At 38.2% G+C, this 20464-nt stretch overlaps 1 protein-coding gene across 2 annotated transcripts; it reads right to left on the minus strand.

The window, feature by feature from the left end:
* Nucleotides 1–5144: 5144 nt before the first annotated feature.
* Nucleotides 5145–19682, minus strand: SPO11 (SPO11 meiotic protein covalently bound to DSB). 2 transcript variants are annotated; one of them, XM_011936691.1, is made up of 13 exons: nt 19449–19682; nt 16840–16953; nt 15506–15594; nt 15028–15094; nt 14686–14794; nt 14258–14344; nt 13615–13651; nt 13166–13275; nt 10752–10851; nt 10124–10161; nt 8966–9042; nt 6292–6403; nt 5145–5797 (listed from the first exon to the last, which is right to left on the minus strand). In XM_011936691.1, exons 1-13 carry the CDS (start codon nt 19577–19579, stop codon nt 5678–5680), a joined length of 1191 nt encoding a protein of 396 aa, XP_011792081.1. In that variant the 5' UTR covers nt 19580–19682; the 3' UTR covers nt 5145–5677. The 2 variants fall into 2 exon arrangements, with proteins under 2 accessions (XP_011792081.1, XP_011792082.1); XM_011936692.1 differs by lacking the exon at nt 16840–16953 and having other exon boundaries at nt 19449–19666.
* Nucleotides 19683–20464: the final 782 nt, after the last annotated feature.

A 20464-nucleotide genomic window follows, 5' to 3' on the forward strand; every position in this document is an offset into this window, starting at 1 on the left:
ATTCTGATTGCTGCCAATTCAAGTCCAAGGCCATCCTCTGAGAAGCTGCTCTAATGCTGCCTCCGAATGAGGCAAGACTAGCTGGGGGTTTCCTGCCCTGGCCTGTTTGCCCACTGGGGTACCCTGAGCCCACCTCGGGGCTCTTTGGGCCTCAGTTTCCTGCTGCATGATGGGGAAAATGATGCCAGGGCTGTTCCTTATTAGGGTCAAGTGGATTCACAAGTGAACTACTCTTACTAATAGAACATTCTGTAGAAATGTTAAGGGATTCTTATTACTCACACATATGCCCACTCCAAATGTTTGAGCTGGTTGGTTCCTCCCAACCCCCACTTATAGGAGTGTCTGAGGAAGAAAGTGAAAGAAAAGACCACAAAGAAGAGATTTTGTGAGGTTATGTAGGTACCATGGATCCTCTCCTTCACTACTCAGTGTGGTCTGCGTGCCTTGGCCTCCTTAGGAAGCTTTAGGATCTGGGGTATCTTCTTATAAAATGCAGATTCAGTAGGTCTAGGATGGGCCTGAGAATCCACATTTCTACCAAGTCCCCAGCTGAGGTTGCCGGGCCACAAACCACAGTTACGTACCAAGGCTGTAGATCATTTAGAATCCTGGGCAGCTTTTTAAAAACTGTGATGCTTAGACTGCACCCTTCGAGATTCTGATTTAGTAGGTCTGGGCTAGAACAGAGGAAATTAATAATTTTAAAAGCTCCCCCGGTGATTCTAAGATGCAGCCAAGATTGAGAACCTCTAGTCTAGATGATGATGGTAATAATAGCTCTTTTGAGCATCAGCCTATGCTAAGTGCTTTAGATGCTCCATCTTCTGTAGTTTCCAGAACAGCCCTAAAAGATAGGTATTGCAATTATCTCCATTTTATAGATATGGAAAGTGAAGTTGACAGAGGTGATGTGACTTACCAGAGCTCACACAGCTGATACACAGTAGGTCCAATGAGATCTGTCCTGTGCCTGACCCTCCTACCAGCAAAGCTTTGGACTCATCTCTGAGAAGTGCTTCTTCTTCAACTACCTTTTCTTATCCTTTTTTCAATGGAACTCCTCTTACTATCTTTCCTTTAAACTCTCAAAAGCCCTCTCAAAGTTCTCTCAGGATTTCAAGGCATATTCTGTCTCATTAAATAGCGTATTTGTCTTGTCTAGATTCCCAGATTTAAAACTTGTATCTACTTCCATGGTATTTGCATGGTATATGCTTTGCAGCACCAAGCAGAGTATCTTACACGTGTTCATTATTAATACTTGTTGCATTTTATGGTTCAATGCCCAAGGTATCTTCCAGTAGTCTCTATTATGATACAGATTCCTCTGTAATCCTGGTTATTCAGTATACTCTATAAACTCTTCCTGCTGTTTAAGGTTATGTAGTTGACAAACTGCTTTTGCATATACCATCAGTGGAACCACTAAGGAGCAGTATGCTTGCCCAAATATTATAGCTAATATTCCAAGACTCTTGTTACATGAATAATCTCATTTAATCCTCACCATGACCCTACCAAGTCATTATTATTGTTGTTACTCCCATTTTATGGTTGATGAAACTGAGATCAGGTTGTAAATTGTCCCAGCCATAGAGGCAATGCGCAGAGGCATAATTGGAATGCAAGCAGCCTGCCCCAAAACCGAACTCTACACTTCCACAGGTGGCAGATTATGCTGATTTATGTTTTCCCTCCTAGAAACAAAAAGGGAGAGCAGTAATTTTTTTTTTTTTAGATGGAATCTCACCCTGTCGTCCAGGCTGGAGGGCAGTGGCACAATCTTGGCTCACTGCAACCTCTGCCCCCAGGGCTCAAGCAATTCTCCTGACTCAGCCTCCCCAGTAGCTGGGGTTACAGGTGCACACCACCACGCCTGGCTAATTTTTGTATCTTTAGTAGAGATGGGGTTTCACTATGTTGGTTAGGCTGGTCTTGAACTCCTGACCTTGTGATCCACCCACCTTGGCCTCCCAAAGTGCTGGGATTACAGGCATGAGCCACCATGCCCTGTAAGATCAGTAAAATTTTATCCATGGGTATGATTGTATGATTATTGATCCATACAATCTAGGTGAAAATAATTAAACAATAGAAGAAGAATTAAATTTTGGTAGTGACTATCGTTCAAACTGGGAAACTTTTCTGCCATTTTTACACAGGTAATATTTATGAATAAGTACAGTTTCTATTTAATTGCTAGGTGAATAGAAACTGAACATGCCTATATTCTTAGCATGAGTTACTTTTCATTTTGAATTTTTAATAAGAGGTGCACTATGTTGGCTTACAGTTTTGTGAACAGCTTGGTGGCAAAGCAGCACACATTAAGTGTGGCTTTACCGGGAATTGGGGCATCCAAAGCGGATTAACAAAGCAGATTCCTGTTGAGTGTATCACACATAAACCCTCTTGGTTTTCCCCAAACTCTTTTGTTGTGACTCAAGACTCTTTCACCCCATTCGTTAAGACAATGACTTGAAAACATTTCAAAGAAATTTCCACCCAAAATAGTGGAAGGAGTTGAGAGCACAGTGAGCGTTTGCCAGCAGAGGGCGACCTTGGCTTGTTTCTACAGGATTGTTTTCTTGGGATACCTATGTGTGTAACAGTGAACAGAAGTTCATTTAGCAAACAGAAGTACACGTTTCTCAATATTTCACTACAAAAACATTCCATTGAAAATCTTTTAATGTACATGTATATACAGCTTAGAAAGTCTGTTCTTTTCAGCAGCACTGACAGATTATCTACATCAAACTAGCGGCTCAACTGAGACACTCAGTAAGTAATTCGTAGATGGAAACCCTGGAGGATTTTCCTTATTTTTGTAAAGTGCACTATGGTTTTTCCTCCTTATGAATTCGTAACTTCTGAAATCACTTAGTATCACCAATGATTATAATCGAATTTCTCAGAAAACGGGGGGTATTACAAGCAGCTTTTATTTTGTTAGGGTCATTATGAGCCCTTCAGGGAAAACTAAGAGTCTCTGGGCACCTTTTTGTTGTACTGGTTTTTGTTGTTGTTGTTGTTTGAAACAAGGTCTCACTCTGTCACCCAGGCCGGAGTGCAGTGGTGCGATCATAGCTCACTGCAGCATTGAACTCCTGGTCTCAAGTGATCCTTCCATCTCAACCTCCCAAGTAGATGAGACTATGGACGTGTGCCACCATGCCCAAGTAATTTTTAAAAATTGAGATGGGAGTCCCATTATTTTGCCCAGGCTGGTCTTGAACTCCTGGGTTCAAGCAATCCTCCTCCTGCCTGGGCCTCCCAAAGCTCTGGGATTACAGGTGTGAGCCACTGTGCCTGACCTTGTTGCATTCGTTTTTAAAAACTTTAATTACAAAAATTCCAATCTAATGTTCTTTCTTGATTAAAATTATGGAAATATCCAAATTAGATACAGTAGATGATGGTAGATGGGATGACTGTTACCAGTTACCATTTTAAATGCTAAGTATTATGGTAATCCTTTTTAGAAAGAAATCTCTAGAATTAGAATTCTAGAAGGTTCCCAAATATCCACTAGCATTAATTTTTCATTTTCATCTAATAAAGATAGGTAGTAACATCAAACTATGTATAGTGCTCTCCTTCCATTTTCGTTTCCCAAATAACTGAAAATTATTTTAAGTAAATTTTCAACAATAAACTTGAGATGACTTAATTATCCAAACTGGAGGGATCTGTCTTTTTCAAATTTATTTTTAAATTTGAATGACTATCGTAGATTTGTGGCTCCTTCCCATGTTGATAGTATATCCTAAACCAGATGTGTTGTGGGTTAAATATATTTTTAAATTAGTAATTTCTTCCTTTACAAAGCATACCAAAGTTCAGTGACACTGTTACATGTTAAAGGAGTAAGTATGGTATAAATTCAGAGGAAATTTTTTCTTATTTATAAAAATGTTTTTACAATTTTTGACAGTCTCACGAGTAAGTAAAATTAACAGCATACCAGAATGTTCTCAAAATGAAATGTTTGGTTCCTATGTGACCAGGGAATATAACATATTTGTTAATTGTAGATATGGTATCGGGGGATCTTGATTTGACACTAGCCAACAATAAGACTTGCAGACCTTTCCCTGCAGTGTGCACACAGACCTCACGTGAAGTACTTTACCTGTACTAGCACCATGGTACCCAGACTTTCTGGGTTTAAGTCCCAGCTCCACTGCTTATTAGTTTTGTGACCTTGGGAAAGTTATTTAACCTTTCTGTACCTTTGTTTTCTCACCTGTAAAATGGGGATGATTTTTTTAAAGTACCTAGCTTATAAGGTTTCTGTGAAGATGCAATGAATTATTGTTTGCAAAGCACCTACAAAAATACCTAGCACATAGCAAGTGCTATGTATGTATTTTCCTTTATCATTATATTACCTTATTTGGTCCTTACTACATACAACCTCTTGGGCAGGCCCAGCCTCTCAGGTGTACAACCTGTGCAGTCACCCAGGACCCCAGGCTAAGAAGGGCCTGTACTTGGTTTAATTCTCTGCTGCTATCATCTTGAAATTCTTAATAAAAAGGGATCCCACATTTACATTTTGCATTGAGACCCACATTTTCTTGAGGTAAGTAGTAGTATTGTCTCCTGGTATTATTGTGGCTTTGGACAAATAGCATCCTCAGTGTTCTCACCTGTAAACCATGGTGTAGTGACCGAGTAATTACAAAGTCCTTGGGAGAATTGAATGAGACACTGAATCAGCAGTGATTGGCACATATAAGTTCTCAGAAATGGTATATATTATTATTATTGTTACCATTTCTCTTTATAAAATAACTAACAATATTTCTGTACTTCTATAAATTCTTATTCTTGCTTGCAAGCACAAGAAACTTTCAGTGCAATTAAAGGTTTACTGAAAGCACAGAATAAAATCATAAAACTCATCTCTGGCAAAATTAAGATAGGTTTATGGAGGGAAAAGGTCACATATTTACTGTTGGAGAAGTACCTTATTAAAATCTGAGACTTCTGTAGATCTTAAAACTGAAGAAGTTTTTTGTTCTACAGACCTAGACTAGAGAAGCATTCAAGACCTTGGAGAAACTTTTCAAATAAATAATATTATCAATAAAAAGTAGGCTCAATACAAAATAAAGCAAAACACTGAAGACTATATCAATACAAATATTTATTCATATCGAATTTTACTAACTTAACAAATGAATTAGTGGAGTAAGACCCCTAAGTATAAAGGCAAAGGAAAATGTAAGAAGAAACTACTGGACACCACAGTTCATTTGCAACATCTCAAATTCAGATCATTATGATTTCTGTTACCAGTAAGATACTTTATGCCTTAGCATTAGTTATATCGTAGAAGGTAAATAAAGTATTTTGTAGACTTTGATGACATGTATAAAATATTATTTTTTCAAACATAATTTAAAGGTCAAAATAACATATTCTTTTATAATTTACTTTAGAAGATAGTATAGAAATCTGTCTCTACAGAGGATAGAATAAGGCCTTCTAAAGAAAATTGGAGTACAGCATTTGTTTTGACAAAAAAAATAATTAATGGAAAGTTATTTTATTTCACCTTTAAGAATTAAGAATATAATGTATGTTCTTTCCACAATAGTATCTGCCAATCAAAACAAAACTAATGAAAAGCCTCTGGCAATCAGAAAGTTCTTCCGATTTATTTTTATATCCATCCTCCAAATTTTAATTTGTTAGGTAAGTACACTCTGGAAAGATAATCTGATGATAGGAAAGTCAAAGCTTGAATTTCTGCCTTCATTTTAGAGTCTGCCATTATTTCCATCTGTCAATAAAAGTAAAATATACTCATACCAGAGTTCTTAGCTGCATTTCTGTCAATTCAACAAACTAGTAATCTAGAATTGCTTTATTCTCCAAAACCAGGGACAATAGCCTTAAGGGTCAGCCAGAATATTCTAGAGCTGCTACAGCTAAAAATATCTGGAGTGAGAATACTCTGTATGCTGTCTTCAATAATTAGGGATAGTCTGAATCTTTATGATTTCTTCTTCCTTTTTCTAATCCCACAAACTATGATACAGCCATCCAGAATGTGTATATAACCATGATAAGGATAAAAACAGGCCAGCTGCATTCACTGATCTCATCTATTAGCATTCATATGACTCAATTTCAACAACTATTTACCGCCAAACAACACTTATGTTAGTCATGTCATATAAAATTTCAAAAGGGATATTTTCAAAATACGATGTGAATAGCCACTACTAAAGTAAAAACAAACATGCAACACTTGAATTGTAAAAAGAAACATACTTCTTTTCTCCAAAATGGTTGGCAGGTAACATAAGGTCTCCTCAGGATACTATCAAGTTTCATTTGGTCCCTGTTTGTCAGTGGAATCAAACTATGTTTAGGTACATTTAACCTGGAAAAATTAGGTGAAAAAAATCAGTAAAAAAGTGTTTCTGTAACTTGATTGTCATGTATTTTGCCTGTATTTATTGTACTACTTCGAGAAACTCAGAAATAAGAAAATTAGTACAGATCTACCTCTTACATCCAGGATTGAGGGGATCTGTCATGTCTTAGACCAGCAAGTTTTCAAGTTCATAGTGGAAGTTTGTGTTTCCACAGTAAGATTCTAAAGTTTTTGTTTTCCTTCATGTCACACTCGTGGGATGATGACAGGATGACAGGAAGACCGATATTGGTTATTAAACAAATGCCAATAGCACTACCATCATGTATATAGATACCAGGGCAGCTTAATAATATACAGTTAAGCCTCTCAGAGCCTCACACTCTTCTGGCAGTGAGCTCCAATATGCATGGCCAATGGCTGAGATTCACTGAGGGACTTTAGGTTCCATTGAGTATTTAATTCTTCATAATTCATTGAAGATTCTGGGCCATGGAAATTAGTCTTTCACTTTTATCACTTTACACACACACACACACACAAACACTCTCACTTTTATCACTTTACACACACACACACACACACACAAACACATTCTTACCTATCTAGTTTTAAATTTGAAAAACATGGAATATAACTTTATCATGGCATGTGTTTTGAAAATAGAACATGAGAGGTCCTGGATTTATGGTGTGGTCTACCTTTTGAAGTCACAAATCCTAGATTTCCCAGGAGAGTCTTTTTCAATGTGTCCATAATTATGACCATTTGCCAGGGGCAGCTCTTGGATAGGGGTGACAATTTGATTGAAAGGGAGGCCTAGAGGATTTCCCTTGCAGCCCGCTTCTGTAGCTACCATAGTGTTTTTCCTTTGATCGTATATTCATTTGGAATGGCTTTTTGGTGCACTGATAGAATTTATGAGATGCAGCTAGAGTTTCTTGAAGCTATTCACCTTAATAATTATCAGATCATATGTCTTGAATTTGTGTTAAAATTGTTTTTATACAAACAGATCACCCCCAAGGGATTTTGACCATGACACACATACACTAAATTGAACACGTTAATTCACTGGAGTGTAAATATTCAAAAATAAAAAATGAAATGTTTCCTCTTGGACCTTCATTTTGTAGAAAGTGGCTGATCACCCAAAACCTGTTCACATTCCATATTTAGGAAACAAGCACCTGTTATCAAGGATTGCTCACCACTTAAAGAAATCCAATAAACATGTTTTAATTCATTCTTACTGACCAATTACAACAATAAGAAAACATTTTAAAATATCACATTAGCAGAGGTGAAAAAAATGTTAAAGCAGTAAGCTGAGGGACAGGTGGACTCTTACTCTTCAGAGAAAGCAAGATACTTAATCTATCCAGACAGCAGTCAAACCCTGATTACGGGGATCCTCTTTGACCCACCAGTTCTTCTGGGAATTCAGCCTGAGGGACTAATTAAGGATGTGCGTAGAGATTTAGTCACAAGAGACTCCATCAAAGCACTACCTATCAGAACAGAGATTTGGAAACCACCTAAATGGCTATGAGGGAATGGCTGAATAAACACTAGCTCATCTAGAATTAAAACTCAGCAACAAAAGACGCTAAAATAAGAAATGTACTTTACTGACATGGAAAAGTGATCACATTGTGTTTTAAAAAAAGCAGATTACAAAATAACAGTATGATCTCAGTTTTGTGAAAAAGTTATGGCTATGCACAGAAAAAAAATTACAAAGGCTGCTGATCTGTAGGTGATATTTAACTTGTTACTTAATTTTTTTTTCTATAATGAACATATATAGTAAACTTGCCAAACTTGAGGTTCCCAAATTTTAACAATCTTAAAATGATATTTCTTTTGAAGTTAAAAATTTAAATCTATGACAAAATTGACTTATATGGCAAATGATGTTGTCAATGGTTACAATTTAATTGGATTTACTGTATTGTATTATTATTTTTTATTTTTTTGGAGACAGAGTCTCGCTCTATCACCCACGCTGGAGTGCAATGGCGCCATTGTGGCTCACTGCAACTGCTGTCTCCCAGGTTCAAGCAATTCTTGTGCCTCAGCCTTCCCAGTAGCTGGGATTACAGGCATGCACCACCACACCTGGCTAATGTTTGTATTTTTAGTAGAGACAGGGTTTGTCATGTTGCCCTGGCTGGTCTCAAACTCCTGGCCTCAAGCAATCCACCCACCTTGGCCTCTCAAAGTGCTGGGATTACAGGCGTTAGCCACCATGTGCCCGGCCTACAATGTATTGTACTTTTTAAGTACAAACGATGTATAAAATGTCTTCACCATAAGAGTAAAACAAAAACAGTTTTTAGCTAGCTGAAAGTGTAACACATTAACCAAATTCATGTGTTAAGTATTTTAGTAGTTGAAACAGAAACATTAATGAATTTAATTCATAATTATATAATCATAAGTCATTGTGGACAATATAAATAAAAACCATTAAGAGCTTTTCCTTGTAGTGACTTTTTAGGCTTATTGTTACATATGACAATGAATTGTCATTTTAAATATCCTAGTTCTGCTATACTATCTAACCTTTTCAGATCAGAAGGGAGAAGACCAAGCCATCTAATAGCTGGAACTGTGAGATGATGAGCTTCAAAAGACATAGACTAAAATAAAGAACAAAAGTATATTATTAGGTGAGGCTAAATTGCAGAAAACTAGCATTCTTGTTTTTCAGTCACATTTTTCACTTATTAAGAAGGACAAGTACTAAAGCTGGCTTCACATGCCCAGAGCCCACAGAAGTAAGAAAACCATCAGGAGCTATGCTAAGCTGGGCTTTTAGTGAAGGTGTTAAAACTTTCTGGGTTAAGTGCGGTGGCTCATGCCTGTAATCCCAGCACTTTGGGAGACCAAGGCAGGAGGATGGCTTGAGCTCAAAAGTCCAAGTTTGCAGTGAGCTGTCACTGTACCACCACACTCCAGCCTGGGTGACAGAGTGAGACCCTGTCTTAAAACAGCAACAAAAGAACAACAACAACAACTTCTATGTAGTGTTTCTGTATTAATTTTCTAAAGCAAACTATAAATGAAGCTCTCTGATCTACATTTCTTATTGTTCATGATTCCCCATCTTACACCCTGCTCCACCATCCTTTTCATCTGCTATAAATTTTGCCATGCATCACAATCCCTTGGAGGATCCCACCCCTAGAGATTTTGGCTCAGTAGTTCTGGATGGGGACTGAGATTTGCATTTCTAAGAATATTCCAGATGATGCTGATGCTGCTGGCTTCGGGCCACACTGTGAGGCCACTGGTATATGGTAATTGTAGACACTGGCGGTGACATTTATTGTTTCCATTTCTCCTTATAGTGGGAGAAAAGGGATTAGAAAAGTCAGAATTCAAGGCTCTATATAATATTTAGAGTATATTTGGTGATCAGACAGCGTTGTTATTACCCCAGAGCCCCACAGTGCCTTCAGTATGCCAAGAGAGTACAGGATAATAATGCCACTTGCCCATAGCTAATCCCACTCTGTCATCTGTGGTTGCACTGGTCATACTGGGAGCCGGAGTCACAGCCACTGACACACAGATTGCTCCTAGCATAGGATACTAGGCCCTCTGGTACACTTTGGGTACTCTCAGCCTACTTGGGGGTGATTAGTAAATGCAGAAATCACCTCAATGAATATAAAATATCTAAATAATAAAAAAGGAAAACTGCTTTTCTATACTTACCATAGATCCATACTTATAGATGCACATTATTTCTATGCCTGTTAAAAGAAAGTTTACATATTACAGGTTAATTTGCACTCTCAAATTTTATCTACTATCTACAATTTAAATTTTGTGGACATCGCCAGTGAAAAATTTATCGTTCTCAGTTTAATATGGCAAAATAACAATAAATTGTCTCAAATAATTATAGACCTAATTTTAATGTTATCATTTTCTTTTAAAATGTTTGATAGAAGTGTCCTGAGAGTAGAAAACACAACTACAGGCTGGGCACAGTGGCTCACACCTGTAATCCCAGCACTTTGGGAGGCTGAGGTGGGCAGATTACCTGAGGTCAGGAGTTCGAGACCAGCCTGGCCAACATGGTGAAACCCCATCTCTACTAAAACTACAAAAAATTAGCCAGGCATGGTGGCATGTGCCTGTAGTTCCAGCTACTCAGGAGGCTGAGGCAGGGGAATCACTTGAACCTGGGAGGCAGAGGTTGCAGTGAGCTGAGATCGCGCCATTGTGCTCCAGTCTGGGCGACAGAGCAGGATTCAATCTCAAAAAAAAAAAAGAAAAACACAACTAAAAATATGATTTAGTTATGACTATTGTTATAAATAGTCCAATGATAAATTACCATGTGGATCAGCATCTACAAGAGTGAAAACAGGAACATGAAACGTATCCCAGAGTTTCTTGACTAAAAGTCTTGTGTTCAGATCAGGAACTCCCTTTCCCTAAAAGCAAGATGAAAATTAAGAATTTTAACTTCAGTAGAATAAAATGGTTACAACTACACTCTTACTAATAATTTAAAAGTTAGGCTGGATGCAGTGGTTCACGCCTGTAATCCTAGCACAGTGGGAGGCCAAGGTGGGGGGATCACCTGAGGTCAAGAGTTTGAGACCAGTCTGGCCAAAGTGGTGAAACCCCGTCTCTGCTAAAAATACAAAATTAACCAGGTGTGGTGGTACATGCCTGTAATCCCAGGTACTCAGGAGACTGAGACAGGAGAACCACTTGAACCTACAAGGCAGAAGTTGCAATGAGCTGAGATCACGCCATTGCACTCCAGCCTGGGCAAAAAGGGTGAAACTCTATCTCAAAATACTACTACCAATAATAATAATTTAAAAATTACAGGTTATGCTCATACAATGGTTAGTACTCTGCATGTGGCCACAGCAACCCTGGTTCATATCTGAGCCACAGCACCAAAAAGGTTACATCTTCCTACCTTGGATTTCAGGTGCTGAAAGACTGGTGTTGACTGTGAAAAAAATTGTACATTATATACAAACAGAGTGAAGGACTGGGATTTATGCCAGTCCTAGGAAATGATCCTAAGGAAATATTTCAGCAAAAACAGAAATAATAAACACCCTACATATTTAAAGATGCTCACTGAAGTGTTATTTAAAATGGCAAAAACTAATATAAATAGCCAAAATATCCAACAACAGGGATGTGGAGAGGCAGCATAGTGCAGTGGTGATCTGCACCAGTTGCGGGGCCAGGTAGCCTGAGCTCGCATCTCAGCTCTGCTACTTCTTAGCAGCATGAACATGAATGAGTAACAAAACCACTCTGTGGTTTGGGGCTCTGTGACAACATAGGAGATTATTATAGGATTATTTAGGGTTTAATAAAACTTAACTGGTGGGATAATATTATGAAGTCATTAAAATAATAATTATGTAGAAAAGTAAATTGAAGAGTGTTACAACAATGTTAGAGAAAAGCAGAAAACCAAATGAAACAGGGAGCAGAGGAAGAGCGCAGAGTAGCCCTAGAGATCCAGAATGGGCTTTGGGTTACCGCTGCGAGTTTGAATTCCCTCTCTGCACATCATCAGTGATGTGATGTGGACAAGTTTCTTATTCTCTTTAGGCCATGGCTTTATCTATAAAATCAGCATAAATATGCCTGTCACACCGAGTGATGGCATTATAGTAACATGGAGTTCAACTATTCAAATCCAGTCCTGGTTTTGAATAGCCATCCAGATGTGGTAAAAATACCTTCCCGCATTCCAGTACCCCATTATTAAGGTGACGATGATGTTAGTACCTACCTCCTAAGGCCGTTGAGAGCCTTTACAAGTTGATATGTGATAAACACCAGTAAATGTGAACTCTCACTACGTCAAGTGCTTAGCAGGGCTCCCAGCTCATCATGGGTACTTAGTGTATTTTCACAATGTTCTTTGGGAAAAATAATAGCACATGAACACAGTAGAGGAGTCAAATAGTATTAAACGACCTGGTGGAAAATGGCTCTTCTGAATATGGCCTTCGAGTCCCAGCCCCTTCTTGAGAGGCGTTTGTGAGGGATGTTTATGGAGGCAGCGAGGAGCGCTGCCCTGGAGAGGAGGTGGAATGGAGTCTTAGGAGGGCTGACCATTTCCACAGAGGCATCCAGATTTAGAGCAGAAGTATCAGACAAAACCAAAAGTTTTTAAACTGGCGAGGAGGGAAATGACAAGTCTGGTGTGGCAGGGAATCAGTTAGGTAGAGTGAGAGATAATTGAAGTCGGGGGCCTGTCTGGAGGCTACCAGGTGGTTGTCTTGTGTCAGAATGAAAGGGGAAGGATTAAGGGGAAAGGGCTGAAATGAAAGAGATTCCCAAGGCCAATTCAAAAGGACTTGGTGACCATGGGATGTGAGCAGTAAGTCAAACTGACTGACGTGTGAACCTCATTGCAGTACCTGCATTGATAGCCACAGGACAAGTGGCAGGAACACTCAGCTCTTCAAGGAAGAAAGCTTTTGAGTGTGGTTTTAGAAACATGAACTTATCAATGTTACAGCGCTCTATGATCATGCCATGGTACTTTGGCCTGGGCAACGGAGCGAGACCCTGTCTCTATTAAAAAGAAAAAAGAACTTGAGGTGACAGCCAGCTTTGAGGATGTTTAAATAAATGCCTTGGAAATTTCTGTTCTATGATCCCAAAGGATGCATTATATTGAAAACAGGACATTGTGTAGATAATATTGTAAACCCTCTTACTATATTAGTATTGGAATTATAGTAAAGTTAGATAATATACCGTAATCATGATGCATGGAGACAATTTGTTGCAAAAGTTGTCATCTAGGAGCCGCTGAAATGTTGCATCTTTTTCTACAATTAATACAAACTTTGCATCTGTAACTAAATCTGTGAAGTTAAGGCTGATAATTTGAAGGCAAGAGTATTTCAGTTTAATCACCAACTAAATTAAGGCACCATATAGATAATTCAAAAGCAGCTATAGATACATTTTAATTTGTACCTTCAAACATATAAACATATCTATTCATATATTCAGATATCTGTCTCTTCCACTAGATGGTGAGCTCCTAAAAGAGTCCTAAAGAAAGGACCATGGTGTGTTCATCTTGACTGCTATAGGGTCTAAGTTGTTCCTTACACATTATGAAGGCTTGGCTTACCAAAGGAATGAATGAATGAATGAACATTCCAAAAGTTTAAATAGTTTTCCCACTTAAAGGATACTCCGAATTCCTTGAATATTAGATGGCACAGCAACAGCCTTTAAAAAAACAAACAAACAAACAAAAGAAAAACAGTTTTTATCTCACATAAAAAGCAAAAAACCGCATTTTTTAGTTTATCACAAAGCCCTCTGTTTTTATTTTTCTTTGACCATACCAGTCATCAGAGACTTATTCCTCTGTGAAAAAATAGTAGAAAACAGCTTTACCCCTCAGTAAGAAAACCGGCATATGACTCACAGCAATTCTCCCAACAGGGGTACTAACTTTAGTATTGTGGACTCTCTTTGTATCTAAGCCCAGCAAATAGTTTAGTATTAAAAATACCGCTTTCAGAACCAGAACATTTAATGAAGATTACTAAATAACCACGCTAAAATGATCAAGCTACACTTTATCTGAAAATAATGGTGTATTTTTAAAGAGTTTTATATGTATGCTTATTGCAATCTGACATTTGACAATTAGCATATTTTGAAACTATGTAATGTACAGTACCGTAAAGCATATTCCTATTCATCTTTCAGTTTTATTTTGAAATCTTAAGCTCTAGGTTACATAACAAAGCAAGAAATACAATTAGGCTTCAAAACTGAAGGAGCTAAAAGAGTTAAAGCTGTGAAAACATCGATGATGCTTCTTACTGTTGCACCACAGGTACAATTCACTTTGGTGCCATCTTCCTCGATATACCTTAAGTTGCCAGCAATTAAACCTTTTGATGTAGATAACTGCAAAAAATAATAGACATATTTGAAACCTGTTTCACGAATATGTTTTACGCTATTAAGTCACTCCTCGTGTTCATCTACTAAATTATTGGTATTTTCACTTGGGTTGAAATTTAAGAGACAAAAGAGAAAATATGTAAAGGTATTTAGGAATTAAAAATATTTGGTAATTCATCAGTTTGGTCCATTCACCCAAAGGAATATATTAGAATCTATTATTTAAATTTATAGTGAGAAAAATGTAGCATCAAATAATATCAAGGCTATATTATGTTTTAAAATTATGTTTTATGCAAGCATTTTGTTTTAAAATAAAATGTTTTGTATTAGGTACTACTTACTATATGCAGACTCCTCCTTGACACTTTTAACATACAAGAAATGTCATTGATAATATTGTCCACAACAGTCTGGTTGCCAAAGAGTTGGCTGTCAGTGTAATATATGTCTCTGTGAAAATTTAAAATACATATTGTTAATTAACCATATTCTCTTTGAATATGACAAGTATTAGAGTGTTAACCGAAGCAAGCTTTAACTGGATGAAAACACAACATGTAAAAAAAGTAAATTATGAGCCATAGTTTAGTCTTATGTAACTTGTCAAAGTATATAATAAAAGTTAATCCAAGTAATTCTCACATTACATTTTAAAGAGTAATTTACTAGAACAATATATTTACCTTTTGGTTGCATAAGTGTTGCTCTGTACTAACTTATAAATCATGGACAATATTTTAAGGATTAGAGCTGGAAAATAAGATTCAACAAATAAGTTGCTCATCATTTCTCTTATTGATTCAAAAGATACTGCTATCAAGGATTTTAACTTAACTTCAGTTAACATTTAAAAAATTATCTTTCCAAAATGGGAAGGTTAAGTACAGAACAATTACCTGAGGAATCAGTTAAAATTAATTGCTCTATGGACAGCAAAACTAAGAGGATGACTTTGCACTGAACCATATACCTTGAAAAATATGTTTATGTTGATAACCTACTTCCATAGTTGTTGACAATGAAAAATTCTAGAAATTTATTTTATGTACAAAAGTGGTCTATTAAAACAAGTAAAATTATTTAACTTGGAACAAATAAAATTAAGAAGATAACAAAATTTATTTATCCTTTATTACCAAAAGCTAAGAACAATTAACTTACCAAATTTTTTAACTGATTTTGGTGAATCACTTTTGATCTTTCTTGTGGTGCAATGGGATACCATCTGAAGACCTACAGAATCTTCAAACCTGTCGTTTTGTTTAAAGCAAAGGAATAAAGTGAAAAAGACAACTTCTAAACACCAAACAATATATACTTATGGTCTTTAAAACCCACACTTCTTCTCAATTTAAGCACTGAAGCTTAGGATCAACTGGTTTGAAAGCATAGATCATTCCAGGTGATAACTAGGAAATTAGATTTGTGACATACAGAGGCACCAAGATAAACCATTTAACATAAATGAGCTAATACCTTTGATTAGGGGGTGTGGGAGTGTGTTTGTGTGTGTGTGTGTGCATACTTTTTTCCTGGGAAGACATTTTTAGTGTATGTAAAATGTTTTCAAATACTTCACAATTAGTACTTTACTCATTTTAATAATCTACTCATTTAATAATTTTACTCAATTTAATAAGCTTTGAAATGTTTCATTTCTGGTTTACCTGCAAAATTACTTTACATAAAATAGCAATTTTATTAGGTTGTTAAGCTGAACTGCCAAACTTCCCCTAAAGGTGGCAGAAGGCACAAGGTGGATATGTCAGGTGTAAGCTGCTTCAAAGCTAGGTAAAATCCATCTTTCAAAACATGACTGAAAAGTATACAGCTTATATTACTTATATAGGTCATAAAACAATAGTGAGGAAGGAGACTCAAAATTCCTTTCATTTTGTTTCTGTACCTCTTACAAAATATGAGAGGCTGAAAAAAACCTGTATAACCAGGTTCAATAATTCTTATAAAGCTGTTTGCTGATTTTACCCTTTTTGGACACATGACTTAGCAGGGTTAGAAGGTCTGTCAGGAGAAAGCCTTAAATGTGCTATATGTTCAGAATACTTTTATTTTGGTCTGGTATCAGGATTGGTTATACTTCCCGTGAGCAAGTGGTTTGCTTTTGTGGTATATATGAGAATTGCACCCATGACATCTCCCCCTCTGTCTGCTAGAAAGCATAGCTCCAAGTTTAGTGTCTATTTTTAGAAAAATTATGAGACTTTATCACATGCATTTGGAATTCTAACATCTTCTGGTGCTCCATTCTGTTGGTGCTAGCATTGTTTCCCCTTTGCCTCATCTTTCACACCTACTTCTAGTTTACATCACCTCTCTGTATGGTATGCATTATGTAAACTTCCTAAATCCTTTTTTTTTTGGCAAGGTAATGGCAATAAAATGAAAAAAAAAAAAAAAGACCAGAACTCTAACTCAAATAATTCAAATAATGACATAGATACTGCATTTAAAAAATAAAAATGCAAAATGCCTACTTTATGTTTTCCCAGCTTGATCTGTTGTCTATCGTGAATGCAGGTGCTTCGTTTCTTGCCAAGCTTGTGACTATGTCTTGGATAATATTTTCTATAGATACAAGAACCTCAGAACTGAAACAATAAACACAGCATGATTCCATCTTAATCATACATTTTGACTTTATAATATGTAAGATTTTCCCAGATCAATATTAAAGTAACTTTTTATTTTATTCTTTTTTAAGACTAGGAATTGAGAAGGGATTTTTTAAAAAAGAGAAAGACTAGGTAATCCATGTCAATAATTATCTCTCCCATTAAACCTTTACTACTGCATTAAAGCAACTGTATTTACAAATAAATTTCATTTGCTTGTAATTTTACTTCTCAAGCAATTACCAATTGAAGGTCTTCCTTTTACATTAATGACTAAATTTACAACTATATTTTTATCTACACTTCATATTAACCTACCGTAATCTAGCTGAACTTTAATACAAACTTGACTTGACATACTACTGATAAATATTTTAATTAAAAAGTGATACAATATTGGCTTTGAATTTCTTTCCCAAAACTGCAATGCAAAAATTTCAAAAGAAACACCTTTTGTGGTCGCACATTACCCTAGTTAATCTCAAGCCTTAAAATCGGCTCTTCTGAAATTTAGTGATACAAAACAGAAATTTAATTACTACCCTGGAAAGAATAAATCGTGAGGTCGGGCGCGGTGGCTTACGCCTGTAATCCCAGCACATTGGGAGGCCGAGGCAGGCAGATCACGAGGTCAGGAGATTGAGACCATCCTGGCTAACACGGTGAAACCCTGTCTCTACTAAAAATACACACACACACACACACATAAGCTGGGCGTGGTGGCGGGCGCCTGTAGTCCCAGCTACTCAGGAGGCTGAGGCAGGAGAATGGCGTGAACCCCGGGAGGCGGAGCTTGCAGTGAGCCGAGATTGCGCCACTGCACTCCAGCCTGAGCGACAGAGCAAGACTCCGTCTCAAAAAAAAAAAAAAAAAAAAGAAGAAGAAGAAAGAATAAAGTGTGAGTTCTGCAACAAACGGTGACTTGGCAGCGATTACGCCACTCTACAGCAAAATGCGAAGACTAAGCCCAGTTTTCTGTCAGCTGACTGTTAATTTCACAAGCCATCAGCTTCAAAAAATGTTGTTCTGTTATAAACACCATTAGCTTATTGTCTAGGAAGAGAAATCAAATGCATTCTAGAAAACAGGCAAAATGTTGAGAGCTTTAATTTCCACAGGAACTTCAGAGTTTTTACTGAAAACTTGTGTATCAGAAAATGAATTTTAAAACTTTTAGTCTATTCTAATATTGGGAGGTAACAACTGACCCAGATACTCATTTTTCCTAGTTTGGAGAAAAAAAGTGTTGCAGGATAATACTGTAACCAACTTTAAGATACAATCAGATTCATCCAGGTCTGCGCTATTAACAAGGGACTTGCCACTCTCCTTTTCCCTCACTCTCCTAAGTTCTCCTCAAACTAAATTCTTTTGCAAAAATTGGTTTGCTTGTAGGTTTTTCAGATTTTTTGGTGGTTGGTTTGGGCTTAAAAATAAAAGGCTGAAGAACTTTGCTGAGCAATCAACCAAGAAAGCAGGTCAAGGAAACAAAACAAAGTATTTTTAAGTGAAAGTGGTCAATCACGTAACCATGTTTCCCGTTGTTAATTCCAACATGGGTAGCTGGAGGGTTCCTGTAATTGATTTTATTTTATTTTATTTTATTTTATTTTATTTTTTTTTTGAGACGGAGTCTCGCTCTGTCCCCCAGGCTGGAGTGCAGTGGCTGGATCTCAGCTCACTGCAAGCTCCGCCTCCCCGGTTCACGCCATTCACCTGCCTCAGCCTCCCAAGTAGCTGGGACTACAGGCGCCCGCCACCTCGTCCGGCTAGTTTTTTGTATTTTTTTAGTAGAGACGGGGTTTCACCGTTTTAGCCAGGATGGTCTCGATCTCCTGACCTCGTGATCCGCCCGTCTTGGCCTCCCAAAGTACTGGGATTACAGGCTTGAGCCACCGTGCCCGGCCCCTGTAATTGATTTTAAATACATCATTTAAAATATATACTTTGTCTTCACTTACAAAACAATAAAACATGTTGTCTTATTATAAACCACTTAAAATGTGTTGATGTCCTTGTTAATTCTGAGAAAACCATTCGCTTACTGAGAGAAGACATACAACACTCATTTCCTTTCTCAAACAAAACAAAAAAACCTTACAATTTAACCTAAAATTTTATCTGAAAAAACGTTTAAAAAATACAAAGCTAACTGTACCCCAAACTCCCCAACCCATAAAGGATCTTTAGGAAATCTTCCAATCCAGCTGCAGAGAGCCTCCTGGAACATTCTAGAACGGAACATCCTGGAAGCCACAGAAGTGGGGTTGACACCTGGCTTTCTTTTTGAGTTCAAAATAAGGGTTCAAAGCAGGTGGCGGGTACTTAGGAAGGATTTTTTTGGGGGTTCCAGGCTGGACCTCCAAGGGGTGCCTCCTCAGCCTCAACACTAGGCGGCAGCCCGGCGCCGGGAAGAACGCCCGACTTCTCTACAGAGTGGCTGCCTCGCGCCTCGGCACCAGCTCCTGTACCTGGAGGCCAGGCGGCTTCCCCCACTGGGGGGCTCCTGGCCACCTCTCCTCAGGGCAGCCAGCAGGGACTCCCTGTGTCGGTCTAAAACCTCGAAGAACGAGGCCTCGGGCCCCATAGGTGCAAAGGCCATTAGAGTGGTGGGCCGCCACAAGCTCCAGAAGCCCCTGTCCCAGGCTCCGCCTTTGGGGCGTGGCTGCGTGCCTTTCCCGCGCGTTCTGAGCGGCCAGCGCGTGCGCACGTCCGACACCCAGAGGCGGGGCTGGACAGGCCTTTGCGTAGTGCAGGGCGTGGAGTGCGCAAGCGCAGGGCTCTCAGGCACGGTTCCCACCTGCGAGGCCCTGAGGCGGGCGCTTCCCTGAGCTTGGGTCGCGCAGACGTCGGCTCCGCGTGGCTGAGCTGAGAGATGTTTGTGTGGTCTGCTGCGGATATTGGACCCAGAGTCCCTTGAGATGCTTTAATTATTTTGGGGGTGGGCTGTTTAGGGACAGCAGTATCAGCGATTTTTCATTAAAACACATAACGATGAAGATCCGACTGTATGGAATAACAGCTCTCGGCACTGGGTTCAGCTGTGATTGAGGCAAGTGCAATCTCTGTCCTTACTAACGTTTCATAGCAGTTGAATGCCTCCAAAGCCCTTTGCACTCAGGTCCCCCTGCTAATTCCCTTAAGAACCCCAGGACGTTCCTAATGTGACATCCTAATTTTGCAGGAGCCAGGAAAGGTCTGCCCCAGACAGGCCTGGGTTAAAATCCCAGCTCTCCCACTCTGTAGGGCAGACCAATTTAGCAAATGAAAATACAGGGCAACCAGTTAAATTAGAATTTCAGATAAACAACAAATACTTTTTTTTTTTTTTAGGTTAACTACGTATCATATAATGTTTGGTATATACTTTCACTAGAAAGTTATTTCATAGCCATGCACAGTGGTGCTCACCTGTAATCCCAGCTACTAGGGAGGCTGAGGCAGGAGGATGGATTTAGAGGCTCCAGGAGTTGGAGGCTGCTGTGCG

The sequence above is a fragment of the Colobus angolensis genome, unplaced genomic scaffold, assembly GCF_000951035.1.
Source record: "Colobus angolensis palliatus isolate OR3802 unplaced genomic scaffold, Cang.pa_1.0 Scaffold156, whole genome shotgun sequence".
Lineage (NCBI taxonomy): Eukaryota > Metazoa > Chordata > Mammalia > Primates > Cercopithecidae > Colobus > Colobus angolensis.